The sequence below is a fragment of the Lepidochelys kempii genome, chromosome 6, assembly GCF_965140285.1.
Source record: "Lepidochelys kempii isolate rLepKem1 chromosome 6, rLepKem1.hap1, whole genome shotgun sequence".
Taxonomy (NCBI): Eukaryota; Metazoa; Chordata; order Testudines; family Cheloniidae; genus Lepidochelys; species Lepidochelys kempii.
Genome location: NC_136385.1, coordinates 20,883,039 through 20,899,319, shown reverse-complemented (window position 1 = coordinate 20,899,319; position 16,281 = coordinate 20,883,039). Strand labels below are relative to the sequence as shown.

Here is a 16,281-nt window from a genome sequence, read left to right as displayed (position 1 = left end):
ACTGGTTAACCGCAATGTGTCCTGTTCTGAACTGCTCTTGAGAACCTCTCAGAAGCAACAGCTGGGGCAGAAGTAGCTTGCTAACCTGTTGAGCAAGTTTAGCCATGGGCACTATATTACAGGAAGTGCCATGGCTTTCTAGAACAGCTGAAACACTTGAGCCAACAGACCCTAGATATAAACATCTGGGGTTCCAGAAGCAGGGTGTTCGCACTGAACTGCTCTTGTCCTGGAATTCACTTCCTTCTCTGATCTGACTGAGCCCAGGTTTGTTGATTTCAGTGGGAGATGAAGGTTCTCAGCATTATTGAAAATCCACCCACACTTGTTTAGGAATCTATGGATTTAGGAGCCTGACTTCTTATTGGTTATTTGTTCCTGTTACTTTGGGATTACTTAATGTTTCCAATTTAGAAACACTGAACAGAAATGAAAATCCATTCTTCAGATTGTGTCGGGGGAGCTTGTATTAATGATTTTTATTATTTTTTTTAAACTCTGAATTCTGAACCTTTTGGCCTTAAACATCTCTGTGCCTCAGCTTGTTCACCTGTAAAAAAGAGAGAGTAATACCAGCCTCACGGGGGTGTTATAAAGCTCTGTTGTGATCTTTGGATGAAAGGTGCTACAGGGCAGTTTAGCTGTCTTGTGTGCATCAGGGAGCATGCGTTGGTGTAGTACGTGGAGAGTACGTACCCATTTGTCACAGCAGACCCATGGTGGAGTGCTGAAGGACATCACAGGAAGGAACGTCACAATCTGCAACCAACGAATATACAGCTCTTCTTCTGTCAGGAACTCATTTGCCAGGGTCCCTCCTGCGCAGGACATATTCAGTTTGTGAAAAGGCAAATCAAAAGTGTATGTGGAACCCACACACCTCCTGGGTGTGGTGTTCTGTCCCCTCTAGTGGCACTGAGACCATTTAGAGATTAACAAGTCCGCTACAGCCTTAGCTAAGAGCCTTGTGGCTTTTAGCTCATGCAGTAGAGGCTCATGCATTTAGCTCCAGAGATCCCAGCTTCGATCCCGCCTGCCGAAGACTGGGGTCTGTTGATGTGACATTGGCAGTCATTTATAATGAGATGCTCTAATCCCAGGATCTGTGTTGCTGCAAGGTAACCCTAGAAGTCCATAGTTTATCCACAGTACAGGCAGTAGCAGCTTCCCCTCCTGCCCCCAGCCCTGCAATGTAATTCAACCTGTTCTGGAGGGGTAAGAAAGTACTTCAGTCCTCAGGCCTATTCGCTCCTTAGCCTCTCTGTCAGACGGCAAATGAACATGCAAGTCAGAGGCCATGGCTGTGGACACTTTCCCACTGGGAAGAGGGCTGAAATCACTGACTCGTTACATACAGGCCACAGAACAGCTGGCACCTGTAACACGTCATCACTACTGAACAGGGAAAGCAATAAATGAGTGATGAAGAGGTGAAAGATTGCATTTTACAGTGGGCAAAATTTTCAAAAGCAGCTCAGTTCATTGATTTTCAAAGGGATTTAGGTTCCTAACTCTCTTTAGAAAATGTTGCCCACTATGAGCCCCACAGTATAATCCTTACCTCTTTACAGGAAGTACTATGTAATTCTTTGTTATTTGTATTGCAGTAACACCCAATGTCCCCAAATGAGAATGGTGACCCATGGTGCTAGGCGCTGTACATAAACATAGTCGCAAAAAGAAAAGGAGTACTTGTGGCACCTTAGAGACTAACCAATTTATTTGAGCATAAGCTTTCGTGAGCTACAGCTTACTTCATCGGATGCATCAACTGGAAGGGTGGAGTGAGAAAGCAGCTGGCATTATCAGATCAGGTTAACATTGCCTCAAGGGCCAGGACTACATAGGACACTTCACCTGCAAGCTATCCCTGGATACTGCTTTTTCCGGTATATTTTGTTCCAATTCCACATCCGCACCCCAAGCAAAATAAACTACACAGTAAAAGCACTGCTTTGCTGGCCTAACTGCACCTCCACTCAGGGCTTTTGGCAACACAACTATGACAGTCAGGCATCACAAAGCTTCGCACCTCTGACCAACCTAGCTGTTCCAGCAGAAGTCTATAGTGTAGAGATGGGAGATTGTCCAAATTTAGCAGTAGTCAAATTACCCAGGTAGACTTTGAAGCCTCTCTCATTTCCCACCTCACTAAGGAAAAATGGGTGCAGTAGACCTCACCTAGTGAGGTGGGAGAGGTCACATCTCTTCTGTGCTATGGTTTAGCTGGTGACATTTTTATGCCAGCCTGGGTTAGAAAGGGAGCAGTCCCTAGGACAACACTGTATAGATAGACCAGGACCAGATCCTCAGGCAATGTAAATCTTTATCCAAGTTATATGGAACTACATATAACTAAGGCTAAGGATCTGGCCCTGTGTATCTGCAGCAGAAAAACGATTTCTTTTGTTTTTGTTTTTACAAAAATCTAGATTTTTGTGAACAACAGATAATGCAACATTGGTAAGTAAAACTGGCTGCATTCTTTAAAAAAAAAAACCCACCGGAAAATAGTGTTTGTCAAAAATATTTGAGTGTGTGTGTGTGTGTGTGTGTGTGTGGAGGGGGGATTGTTTTGATTAAGTTTTTCATTTCCCAAAAGCATGTTGGGGGATTTTTTTTTCTTCAGAATATTTGGTTTTGAAATGACCAGGTAAAACCTACTTCTCCCTCCCACTTTCTGATAGTTTTTAGACTTTTGTCAGTTGGAAAACTAATAGCGTGTTGAAGCGTTAACACTTGAAAATATGGTTTTAAACAAGAAAAAAAGTGTTTCCCTCTCACTGGAAAAAGTTGAGAAACAGCAAGGAAGGGTGGGAAGGTGAAAAACAAAAACACCCCACTCTCACATATTTTTGGAATTTCACATTGGGAAAATTTCAAAAGGGGATTTTTTTCCTACAAAAAATGTTTCAAGAAAAATCCCAGTTTTCCAGGCTTCTCTACTTGAAAGGGTAATAATACGTCTGAAAATATGTTAGTCTTATAAGGATTTTCCACTGTATAGTATTTAAGAAGAAGAAAGTCATAACAGCTACAGAAGCAAGCATGGTTCAGGACACCACAGACCAGATCCTCAGCTGGTGTAAACCAAGATAGTTTTGTTGAAGTCAATGCAGCAATGCTGACTTACCATCAGCTATGGATCTAACCCCACATGTTCCGCCACAGGTGGTTATGTGGAGACAAAAGTTTTCCAGAGAGTTTCAAAATGAGTACAATTGGTTGGTCTATGAACTGATCTATTGGTCTGACTGAATGGGACAGAGAGAGTGCAGGTAAGGAAGAAAAGGTTAATGTTACTGGCCATCTGACTGCTGAAATAAAATATGAATAAATAAATAAAATAAAATATAATTTAGGTCAGTCCATGCTATGGAGATTTAAAATTAATTAAGTGATGCAGTGGTAACTCCAGCTGGAGTATCACAGTGCACAGGCTGTAGTGGTTAAATTACAGACAAATGTTCTAGATAAATCACCTGCTGAAAGAAGGAAAATCTTTAACTTTTTCTCTTGCCTTCTTTCTTTTCAGAACTGAATGGTTTAACAGTAATGCCAGGTTTCTGTAAGTCTTGTCAAAGAGAAAAGCAGCTACAGCACACCACTCCAGCAAGCTAAATATATACAATTTTATAAAATCACAGTGAAAACTGTCCTTTTCTGTAACTATTTTCTGCTGATTACCAGTATACTTATGTAAACAGAAGCTATTTCCTTTCTAATCAGCTTCCTCTTTCTCTCAGATTCATTCAAACACAATCCAGTGACTGTGAAAGTCATTTTGACATCACAAGACCCTAGACTGAGGAGTAACTGAATGAATCAAGCAGCAGTAGGGAAGAGATTATTATAAAACAAAGAAACTTTGTTTTGTTTTGCCAGAATCTTGGTAATTACCACTGAGAAAGGCATTATGGAGAGATGAATATCAGCAGAAAGCCAGAAGGCATTTGGACATGCAATATATTCCATTTTCCAATGTTCTCAGGAGATGAAATTCATCCTTTAGTAAGAGTCTACGCTGAGGATTTAAATGGGATTTAAATAATATACAGACCTTGTGCTGATCCTCTGCCCTGAGGGTGAATTTTACCCAGAGTGAGTAATATGGAATATGGGTGTCATGAGATTTCAAAAGTCATAAACTGGGGAAATAGATGGCTCTGGGATAGGAAGATTTTAATTTCTAAGTCGCCAGCTTGAATCCAGCCCAAGTTATTACTGGAAATGGGCATAGGCGCAGAGCTTAATTTGTACTGGGGCTTAGCCCTGGCACCTCTTTTCATGCTAGGGCACAGCCCGCATGCCTCTTTCGCCAGTGGCATTTAATAAGGCGTGCAATTCTACACCTGCGTGCAAGTCATGACCTTGTATATACTGTGAGTGCGAGGTCATGCTGTGCGGGTGATACCATTTTGTTCTACAAAATGGCATTCTCCATGCGGCATGACCTTGCCTGTATGGTGGACGCCATTTTGTTATGCTTGAGCCCCGCACTTCTTCCTTCTCAAATTAAACACTGCATCGGAGACCCTGGGCCAGATCCTCAGATAATTTAAATCGGTCTAGCTTCACTGACATCAACTGAATGCTTCTTGGTCTCAAGCAATAGGGGATTTAGGGCTTGGGAGCAGATTGGATAGCTGATCCTGCTATCACAGGACGGTGGCAACCTGGAGGTCCATGGTTTGTGCCCAGATTCATGACACTATGCCACAGGATTTAAATCCTTAGTTTTTTCCAAAGTTCTTCCAAACAAAATCAGTAGACTAGATATTGACCAAACACAGAGGGCACTGACCCCCAGACACAGCACTAGAAAGTTTCATGCAAAGAGTAGCACCACCGGGATTACTACACTCATTCTAGAGAAGAAACTGAGTTCAGATAGGGCCTGAGATGTATTCCTATTCTCCCTGGCTTTGTTGCTCCTTCCTTAAATAGCTTGGTGGTAATAACTGGATCTGCTCCATCACATGGAAAATGGTGGAGGGGGCAGGTACCAATGACTAATTTAGAAGAAACACATGGGATAAATGGACGCAGATTCCGATTCCCCTCTGAAACACTAGACAGTCGCTTGAGGGTTAAAAAAAAAAAAGGAAAGGAAAAGAAAAAGATAATGGAACTGGTTTAAATCAAAATTTTTGATTTAAAAACCTACTGCAGGAATTAAAAACCCAGATCCCCTTCTAATAGTAAGAGGCTTTCAGAAACAGAGCATTTGTTTTGGTATAGCTTTACAAGTAACAGCTCACTGTACGAATACAGAGCCCATACACTTCTACTACCTAAGCCTGGCAGGAAAGCTTCAATATTGAACTTGCTTCTCGTACACACCTCTTGCCACCAGCCTCCCTCATTTTTCTTCTTCATTATTTGTAGTGTGGGAGCACCCAGTGGCCTAAACCAGGATCAGAGCCCCACTGGGCTAGATGCTAGCACGAGCACACAAGTCCCTGCCCTGAAAGAATACAAGCTAGGAAGACACTTGTCAGCTTGTCTTTAACAGTACTGTGTGTGTTCACATGTGCCACAGTACAGGACAACCGTTAGCACCCTCACTGACTTCCTCTGGTGTTTTTCTCTCTATTATATTCTCCATGGGAATAGGTTGGGTTGCTAGTAGAGAGTTCAATGAAGATAGAAAAACTCTGTGCTGTATTACTGGCCAACATGTTCAAAAACAGAAGTTAGCTCCTAATGGAAAAGAGGATACTAAGGACAGACATGATAGCCGTCTTCAAATACTTGAAAGGCTACCATAAAAAAATGGAGAAAAATTGTTCTCTCTTGCCACAGAGGGCAGGACAAGAGGCAATGGGTTCAAACTACGCATGGCAGATTTAGATTAAATCTCAGGAAAAACTTCCTAACTGTAAGAACAGTAGGACAGTGAAACAGATGCCTAGGGAGGTTGTGGAAGCTCCTTCACTGGAGGTTTTCAAAAGGAGGCTCCATAGCCATCTGTCTTGGATGGTTTAGCCCAGGGGTGGGCAAACTTTTTGGCTCGAGTGCCACATCTGGGTATGAAAATTGTATGGCAGGCCATGAATGCTCACGGTTCCCAGCCAATGGGAGCTGCAGGGGCGGCGCTTGGGACAGGGGCAGCGTGCGGCGCCCCCTGGCTGCCACGACACATAGGAACAGGAGGCAGAACATGCTGCTGCTTCCGGGAGCCTCACAGCGCCATGGCACATGCAGAGCAGGGCAAGCCCCGGACCCTGCTCCCCGTCAGGAGCTTAAGGGCTAGATTAAAACATCTGAAGGGACGGATGCGGCCCCCAGGCTGTAGTTTGCCCACCCCTGGTTTAGACACAACAAATCCTGCATCTTGACAGGGGGTTAGACTAGATTACTTTTGTGGTGCCTTCTAACCTGATGATTCTATGTACCTAGATCAGTGGCTTGGTTATCAGATGCACTGACTTCCCATCATGCACTTTAACCTCAGAGGGAACTGTTGGGTGCTCAGTACTTTTGAAAATGGGGGCACTTATTTAGGTTTCTAAATATGGCTTTAGGAGCCTAGCTTTAGGTACCCACTTTTGAACATCTTGTCCAGCTATGTCTGCATTACCAGACATTTCAGAATCCCTGAGAGTAAAAAAAATCTCTCTCTAAAAGTATCCAACTTACCCATTTGTAAATCAAAAGCCTGGGGATGCTATTGGCCATGAACGTTATCACCCCAGTAAGTTGCTCCAAGTAGGGAGGCTTAAGAACAATACATCTAGAGGTGACGGGGCAAAAAACAGTGCTGCTCTGTACTTCAAGCTGGAGGGAGAGAATGCTCAAATTGGCAGGCACTTGAAGATCCTAACATTGGCTAAGGCTGTCTCCTACTAAAAGCTATTTTTAAAGCAGGAGAAAGGACTCAAACAGAAAAAAACCCTATTTTAAAAATGTGCTTGAAAAAGGTGACTGAAAAAATAACCATTTTAGACGGTGCAGGTAGCCCTCCCTACAGTTAAAGTTGCCCACAACTTTTCATTTGTAAGACCCTATTTTCTGTTGTTTATAACCTTGCCAAACTGAAACCCTTTGGCTGAAGTTTTCCACACTGGGTGTCTGCCTGTGGCTGAACTCTTTGGGGGAAACTTTCAGCAAAAATAATTCAGCTGTTTCCGAGAACAGGATAAGGAAAAAATATGTTGTCTTGCCCATGTTAGTGAAGTGGTTGTAGGAATGTTATTTTTAGAAGCGCTAATGTCTCCAGGCTTTGGAGCAGAGACTTGAAATTTGGCAAGGGGGTGGCCTTTGTGACAGGAAAGTGTCTTTTGCTGTTTCTATGAAAAAACTACCCAAATTTGTCCAAGAAAAAATTACCGTTCATATACACCCAATAGAGACGTGTTAGAGTTTGGCTTCTAAATTCTCCAACAAGTCTGTCTGTACTGAGCATGCTCCAGCCCCTCACAGCTCCTACATGCCGCTGGACTGTGCATGCACCATCCCCGCGGTGTTGGGGCTGAGCAGGACTTTCCCTGCAATTGCTGTTTCAGGCTGCTCTGGGACAGGGCGCTAGAACTGAGAGCAGGGACACTGTCTGCCCTGTGCTCTCAATGCTCCCCCTGCTGGCATCTAGGTCATGAGGAGAGAGAAGAAGTCGCATGACACAGAATGCAGTAGGGTAAGGAACATATGGTAGGGAGGACCTGGGTAGAGAGGGGTTGCAGATAATGCTAAGTATTCTGAAAATTCACACCCTAAGGGCCAGATTTTTAAAGCTATATAGGAGCCTAAAGACACAGATAGGTGTCTAGTACGATTTTCATAGGCACTCTTGAAAATCCCACTAGGCACCTATCTGCGGCCTTAGGCACCTAAATACCTTTAAGAATCAGGCCTTTAGCATCACATATCAGGCACCCAAAATTTGTGGACACTTTTGACTTTAATTTCGCTGTGTGTCAGTCCCACCATCTATAAAATGGAGATAATACCAATCCTACATGTCACGGGGATGTTATGAAAATAAATTAATTAATGTTTAATGAGAGCTATAGAAAAAAACCATGAGGAAATTAATTATTCTGTCCTTAGGGCAAGGTTTGAATAGTGTACATTAAATAAGGCCTAAGGCTATACACTGAGTGATGGGAATAAAACAAAATTCACTGACCAGCCTGCACTGAATGAGGGAAGAGTCCTGTGGAAAAGAATAGTATGTGCTCATGTCATTAAAGATTGTATCTTAATGGATATGCACAAGGGGCCAGATGAAAGTTGTGCAGGAAACCTAAATTCTGATCTTTTCTAAGTTTGTAATGCTTAATGTTGTTTTGACATAGGCTTTTTTTTTTTTTTTGGATGCACTGTAATGTTATATATACACTTAAAGAAAAAAAAGGGGGAAATCTCATCATTATTAAGATAAACTCCTTTTAAGGGTATGCTTAGACAGGCCAATAATATACTTCTGGGTTTGGCTCTGCTAAAGCAAGTTTTAAATGCGAAAAATGAGCTGTATAAAACAATATTAAATTAGACCTGAGAGAAACTAAGTGCTGCTCTGGCCCTGCACTGCCTGAGGGAACTTTAGCCAAGCACGTTGTAAGCAGGAAGCCAGAAACGTCAAAGAAAGTGTAAACAACCTGTGCAGATGCGGCTCTAATGACAACTCTCTCCCGCCCCCACCCCCGCCTGCTCTGGGGGTGTTTTTCCCCACATCTCTCCTCTGCCAGGTGTGAATGATTCAAACAAACCCCACTGCAAGAGTGAGATGGTCAAAAAGGAGGAGGTTCTGAGGTACACAGACACAAGAGGCAGCAACTTCATATTAAATTACTAGCTCTTAATTACACAAAAGAAAAACAAAAAACAGTGCAGTTAAATGCAGCCTTACAACCTGGCATCCATCCATCCATCCATCCACCTCCTGGAGACAGGCCTGTCCTTGCCTACAGACAGCTCCCCAACCTGAAGCAAATACTCACCAGCAACCACATACCACACAACAGAACCACTAACCCAGGAACCTATCCTTGCAACAAAGCCCGTTGCCAACTGTGCCCACATAACTATTCAGGGGACACCATCACAGGGCCTAATAACATCAGCCACACTATCAGAGGCTCGTTCACCTGCACATCCACCAATGTGATATATGCCATCATGTGCCAGCAATGCCCCTCTGCCATGTACATCGGTCAAACTGGACAGTCTCTACGTAAAAGAATAAATGGACACAAATCAGATGTCAAGAATTATAACATTCATAAACCAGTTGGAGAACACTTCAATCTCTCTGGTCACGCGATTACAGACATGCAAGTTGTGATATTACAACAAAAAAACTTCAAATCCAGACTCCAGCGAGAAACTGTTGAATTGGAATTCATTTGCAAATTGGATACAATTAACTTAGGCTTGAATAGAGACTGGGAGTGGCTAAGTCATTATGCAAGGTAACCTATTTCCCCTTGTTTTTTCCTACCCCCCCCCCCTTCTCAGACATTCTTGCTAAACCCTGGATTTGTGCTGGAAATGGACCAACTTGATTATCATACACATTGTAAGGAGAGTGATCACTTTAGATAAGCTATTAGCAGCAGGAGAGTGGGGTGGGAGGAGGTATTTTTTCATGCTTTGTGTGTATATAAAAAGATCTTCTACACTTTCCACAGTATGCATCCGATGAAGTGAGCTGTAGCTCACGAAAGCTCATGCTCAAATAAATTGGTTAGTCTCTAAGGTGCCACAAGTAGTCCTTTTCTTTTGGCCCAGGTCTGTCCCCTTCTATCAGGATCTTCACCAGTTTGAACCTCTACCATAATTGTGTCCCTATAGGGAGTGAGTGAACAGTCCCCCTCAGTTCTCCATCTAGGGTGAACAGGTTTCCTCCTTGAGGGCACAAGGCACCAGTCACTCTGATTTTGTCCACTGGGATAAGATGGGTTCTCCCAACAGGGCATGAGGCACCACTCAACCCGGCTGGCTCCGAGATGATGAACATGGCTCTCTACAAATGATCTGAGACATCTACACTGACCCGTGGTTGTGCCTCTGGAATGAACACAGTTCTGTCAAAAGGCCACTGAGCTGCCCATCAGCCCTGGCTTATGTCTTAACTTAGCAATGGTATCTCTATGCAAGGATCCTCTATGAATGATCCAGAGCTACATCCGTTGGATCATTTTGTAGGTTGCAATGGAGGAAGAGGAAGTTCCTTTCCCTCAGGAGACCTAGGTACTTTAGCAAACTGTGCTGTGGCTTTGTACTTGGACTACTGAGCCCACACCCCAATCAGCAGGGGGAGCTGTTGAGCAACTCCATAACTGGGCTGGAATAAGGGCTTCACACTGGGGTAAACTGCACCCAGTGCAAACGATGCTGCCTTCATGTAAGTAGAGTTTGCAGCGATGGTTGAACTCCCAGTGCTGATAAGTGTCACCATGAAAATACTGGCTGGTCAAGGAGCGGTGGGGAGCGGCAGGTCAAAAATAATCCGAGGGCGTTGGGAGCAGCCGTTTGTAAGGCTGTGGTCAGTGGGAGCTTGGCACCAAATTACTAATGAGGAGCAGAGCCCTAAGTATAGAAAATGGCACCCATGGATTGTACAGCTACTCTCCATTAGGCCTTTCATAAGGTATCCTCCTTCTCAGACCTGACTCGAGTGTGCTGGACTCGAATGCAGACTTCAGCTCAACCATTTTAAAGTGGCAGCAGAAATTCATAGAGTCCACCATTGTTCTTACCCTCTGAGTGGGGAGATGGCCTGGGGCAGGTGATGGCAAAAGCGTAACTACCAGGTAGCTATGCAGCCCGTAGAGCTCTAAGATGCAGCCTCTGTAGGCCCTCTTGGTACAGCCCTTGGCAGGTCCCAACACACAGGGCCGTCCCTAGGCATACGGAGGGCACCGGAAAATTTGGGGCACCACGCTCACTGGCATCCTCTCTTCTCTGGCTCCTCCCCCTTGCTGGGCCAGGGGGCTTCTCCCCGACCCCAGCTCCTCCTTCCCTCCCTCCCTCCTCAGCTGGCTGGCTGAGGGCTCCAGCCTCCGGCTCTGCCGCCCCAGCCCTGGGGAGCCCAGAGTGGCGTGGCAGCCTGGCCCACCACCGCCCGGAGTGGAGTCCTTCCCTGGACCCAGCCTGCCTGCGCCCCTCACAGGCCGGGGCCAGGTCAGGAGGAGCGAAACTTCCACATGGGGTGGGGGGGAGGCGGTGAGGGAGGGGACTTAAAGTGAGAGTGCACTCACTGTCTCTCACACTTCCCTAACCCACACACTGTCTCCCTCACACACAGACTGGCTCTCACACCCACATACACTCTGCCTCTCACGAGTCACAGTCCTCCAATACTGATTGTCTCAACCACACACACACACGTACACACACAGTTGTATCATTGTCGTTGTTATTACTGCTTGGTACTGCTCGGTCAAAATGTTTGTGGTGAGCCAGGAGTGGCAAGGGGCTGCAGGAGGGCCGTGGGCTCTGGCAAGATGCAGCCTCCACCTGACAGCGTGAAGCCTGCTGTGAGTCACTGCTGCAGCGTTTGCTGCGTACGAAGCTCCGTGTGTGTCAGCAATGGTGATGGGAGGTCCTGGGGGTCTGTGCCCTCTTGACACACTGGGGTCAGTGGCACCAGCTGAGGACAGCCTTCAATGGAGCATAGGGGCACCAGTTTAATAATACTGCCTAGGGCCCCATAAATCATAGGACGGCCCTGCCAACATACACAAGAAACTTGCAAGAAACCTCTGCGCACGCACAATCTTGCATCCCTGGTCCAGGAGACTCTAGCACCAATAGCATTGCAGAGAAACTCCTGTGAGAGGCAGACTGGGGTGAGCATATGCCCGGCCCTGAGAAAAGGATGTGGATGGTGCTGCTGTACGTGCTTCCCCATTGCTCCCAGAGGTATCACCCTTGCCTCAGACACAAGGGACCAGACTCTGAGCTGATGTGAGTCAGCATAGCTTCATAGACTCATAGACTTTAAGGTCAGAAGGGACCATTATGATCGTCTAGTCTGACCTCCTGCACAATGCAGGCCACAGAATCTCACCCACCCACTCCTGCAATAAACCTCTCACCTATGTCAGAGCTATTGAAGTCCTCAAATCATGGTTTAAAGACTTCAAAGTGCAGAGAATCCTCCAGCAAGTGACCCGTGACCCATGCTGCAGAGGAAGGCGAAAAATCCCAAGGTCTCTGCCAATCTGCCCTGGAGGAAAATTCCTTCCCGACCCCAAATATGGCGATCAGCTGAACCCTGAGCATGTGGGCAAGACTCACCAGCCAGACACCCAGGAAAGAATTCTCTGTAGTAACTCAGATCCCACCCTATCTAGTGTCCCTTCACAGGCCATTGGGCATCTTTACTGTTAATAGTCAAAGATCAATTAATTGCCAAAATTAGGCTATCCCATCATACCATCCCCTCCATAAATTTATCAAGTTTAGTCTTGAAGCCAGATATGTCTTTTGCCCCCACTGCTTCCCTTGGAAGTCTTTTCCAGAACTTCACTCCTCTGATGGTTAGAAACCTTCGTCTAATTTCAAGTCTAAACTTCCCAGTGGCCAGTTTGTATCCGTTTGTTCTTGTGTCCACATTGGTACTGAGCTTAAATAATTCCTGTCCCTGCCTGGTATTTATCCCTGTGATATATTTATAGAGAGCAATCATATCTCCCCTCAGCCTTCTCTTGGTTAGGCTAAACAAGCCAAGCTCTTTGAGTCTCCTTTCATAAGACAGGTTTCAGAGTAACAGCCGTGTTAGTCTGTATTTGCAAAAAGAAAAGGACTACTTGTGGCACCTTAGAGACTAACCAATTTATTTGAGCATGAGCTTTCGTGAGCTACAGCTCACTTCATCGGATGCATACCGTGGAAACTGCAGCAGGCTTTATTTATACACAGAGAATATGAAAAAATACTTAATTTAAACTTGGAGAGTGGTCAGTTTGGATGAGTGGATTTAAACTTGGAGAGTGGTCAGTTTGGATGAGCTATTACCAGCAGGAGAGTGAGTTTGTGTGTGTATGGGGGTGGGGGGGATGTGAGAAAACCTGGATTTGTGCTGGAAATGGCCCACCTTAATTATGCACATTGTAGGGAGAATGGTCACTTTGGATGAGCTATTACCAGCAGGAGAGTGAGTTTGTGTGTGTGGTTTTTGGGAGGGGGGTGAGGGGGTGAGAGAACCTGGATTTGTGCAGGAAATGGCCCAACTTTATTATCATGCACATTGTGTAAAGAGTTGTCACTTTGGATGGGCTATCACCAGCAGGAGAGTGAATTTGTGTGGGGGGGTGGAGGGTGAGAAAACCTGGAATTGTGCTGGAAATGGCCCACCTGATGATCACTTTAGATAAGCTATTACCAGCAGGACAGTGGGGTGGGAGGAGGTATTTTTTCATATTCTCTGTGTATAAATAAAGCCTGCTGCAGTTTCCACGGCATGCATCCGATGAAGTGAGCTGTAGCTCACGAAAGCTCATGCTCAAATAAATTGGTTAGTCTCTAAGGTGCCACAAGTACTCCTTTTCTTTTTGCGAATACAGACTAACACGGCTGCTACTCTGAAATTAGTCTCTAAGGTGCCACAAGTACTCCTTTTCTTTTTTCATAAGAGAGGCTTCATTGAATGGGGTTATGCTAACTTACACCAGGTGAGGCTCTGGCTCAATACCTCAAGGAGCTGGTGCACAGTTCCTTGGGCTCCCACTATGCCACATGGCCAGTTCACAGTCTACCCAAGAGACGAAAGTGGATGCAATCTATGCCAGTTTATACAAATTTACATGCAGTCCTCAGGCTCCTGGCATATTTTCAATGAGCTGGACCCAGTTAAGTTGCCCTTGGTACAAAATTAAGGAGTTCTTTGAAATCTAACCCCAGGGAACCTAGAATCATATGGGTTTCCTATTTAATTTGATAAAAACCTTTCTTTAAAATCCCTGGTTAATAAATCAAATAAACTTGATGTGGCATAGAATAGGATACCAACCCCCCCACCCCCGAGGCTGTGTCTTAATATAGCTTTCTATGGTTTTTAGCAGCTTGCTGATGGAGCTAACAGACCACATGCATTCTTCCTGCTGTAGCAAGAGGCAATGCTTCGACCTTACAAAATTCATGCAGAATGGTCGGGGATACGAACAGATCACAAAAATATATTACCTACAGCATCCGGAATGAAGAAGTTGTAGCCAAGAAGACTGTAGTGAAGCACAGAAGGTATAATTCCCTTCAAACCAGCGTAGCTCCAGTCCGACTGGAGCGGGGTCATTTGAATGAAGAGTGGCAGGTGGTTAGATCTAGGAGCAACAAGGGCAGATGAACAGCAAACCAGAAAAACACATGTAATGTTTAGTAAGCCAGGTTGCCTCAGCTCTTTCAGAAAGCATTGCCTGCCTCGCCCTGTGCTGTGACATCTGTCAACTGAGGGTGTGCGCATGCTGGAGCGAGAACAGATAGTCTGAACCCCTAGGTAGAGCTTGGGGTAGTTAGCCCGTCCTGCCACCTGTGTAGCCACAGATACACTGCTGTTTGTGTGTCTACCTAAACTGGAAATTACACCTCCAGTGCTAGTGTAGACATACTCTGAATGCTCATCCCTTCTAGAACAAGGCACCTTTTGCCATTTGCTTACATTTTTCAGTACCTAGATGACTTCAGTGTATTTTAGCAAGAGTTTATTTGTATGGTGATGTTGGAACAATTAATCTGTCTGGCTTTAGCAAAACGCTGTCCTCCCTGCTTTTGTCCTGAAATGGCTAGGTTTATTTCTAACTCTGCTCTTTCATTGTGCTGTCCTTGCAAAACTCTTAGTTTCATTTCATGTAAAGCTGGGTAACTTCATGTTCCAGTTAGGAATTCTGTTATTTTTGAGGTTATAATAGACATAGGTTTCACTTCATGAATTTCATATTTATCTACATTATTGTCTGGTGGTATTACTGTGTTTACTGCCCTGCTATTGGTATCAGCTGGGGCAAGTCTTTATTCAATTTTTATTTCAAGTATGGAATAATTCTCTCGAACTTCAGCATCACAAATTGGGATCTAGGTTGTGCTGAAGATTAAATCTAAACACATTTCCAAGCAGTCTTCAACCAGTTTATTAATGGCTCTTTTCGGGCGTGGGTACGTACATAACGTAAGACAAACACAAACACCTTCTTTTCAATCTAGAAGTCATTTCTTTCTGCCATGTTTAGGTATCATAAATCAAATGCAACAGGCTACTCTTCGAGTGCACAATACAGATAAAAATCAACAACTGGTCTAATAGAAGTTAAATTCATGGTTAGGTGCCTCTCCCTTGCTGTCTGCCAAAATCAGCGAAGTCTTTCATTGTGTTCTTTGAGGTCTCTAGCCCAAATCAGAATTTCATCCATTATGACTTTCACCCCTTAGAACTCCTCACAAGTCTTTACACTGTTTGATATGCTCTGGAACACAATTAACAATTAAAGGCACACCTTAAAACACCCAAACAGTGTCTGAAAAGTCACTAATTTAGAACTTGACACAATGCAGGTTCTTCATCTAACACTGAGAATATTTTTGGTACAAAGTGTTAGGCCCCCAATTCTTCAAGTTTTAGTCATATACAGTTCACATTTTCTGACTTTATTTAAACCACATGGATTGATACATATTCTTAATTCATTTGGCTTTCAGTTTACATGTCTAGAGTTAGATCTGTCTGTAAGTTGATCTAAATTTTCAGTAATTACTGTTTTTTCCATACAGTTAAAATTACACTTGTCAGTATCTATAAGCACAAATTTTTTCCCTTCATAATTGGACCACTAGAGTAAATTGACCTGTTTCTCTTAACTGGAATTTTTCTTTCAGATACCCTGAGTCTTTGAGGTCATTTGAGAAGTCTCTCCAAATACAGCCTACACTCTCTGTATGCAATTTTATGGTGTTTTCAGCAAACATATTTTTAACTAATTTTGTGGGTAGATAGGTTTTTAGTCTTCAACAGATGATACCATCTGCATTTAACTGTTCGAAAAGATATTATTTTTTACTGGTTTCTAAAGCAAATTGTAATAGTTATTTGCCTTTATACCAGTATTTTCTGACCTGAATATGAAACAAGCTTTACTTTAATTTTCTGTATCCTTTCCTTACCTACAGTATTAGATATTTAATGGAATAACACTACATTGTACTCCAGTGTCTAGGTTAAAAGGCTACAGTTCTATCATTAATGCTTAGCTGTATTTGTTAGTCTGCAGCAGTAAATTCTCCAGATACTACCAAAGAGATCTGAATTGTAGAATTGTTTGCCAAAACAGAGACACTCTTGAG

At 44.0% G+C, this 16,281-nt stretch overlaps 1 protein-coding gene across 5 annotated transcripts in view; it reads right to left on the bottom strand.

Moving 5' to 3' along the window:
- Positions 1–16,281, bottom strand: part of LOC140912529 (SITS-binding protein) — a 73,375-nt gene that overhangs the window by 26,348 nt on the left and 30,746 nt on the right. For all 5 annotated transcript variants that reach the window (XM_073347042.2, XM_073347040.2, XM_073347036.2 and 2 more), the window contains 2 exons: positions 14,134–14,270; positions 697–818 (listed from right to left, as the gene is read on the bottom strand). In XM_073347042.2, the coding sequence (XP_073203143.1) occupies positions 697–818; positions 14,134–14,270 (259 nt within the window). The remainder of the gene's footprint in view (positions 1–696; positions 819–14,133; positions 14,271–16,281) is intronic.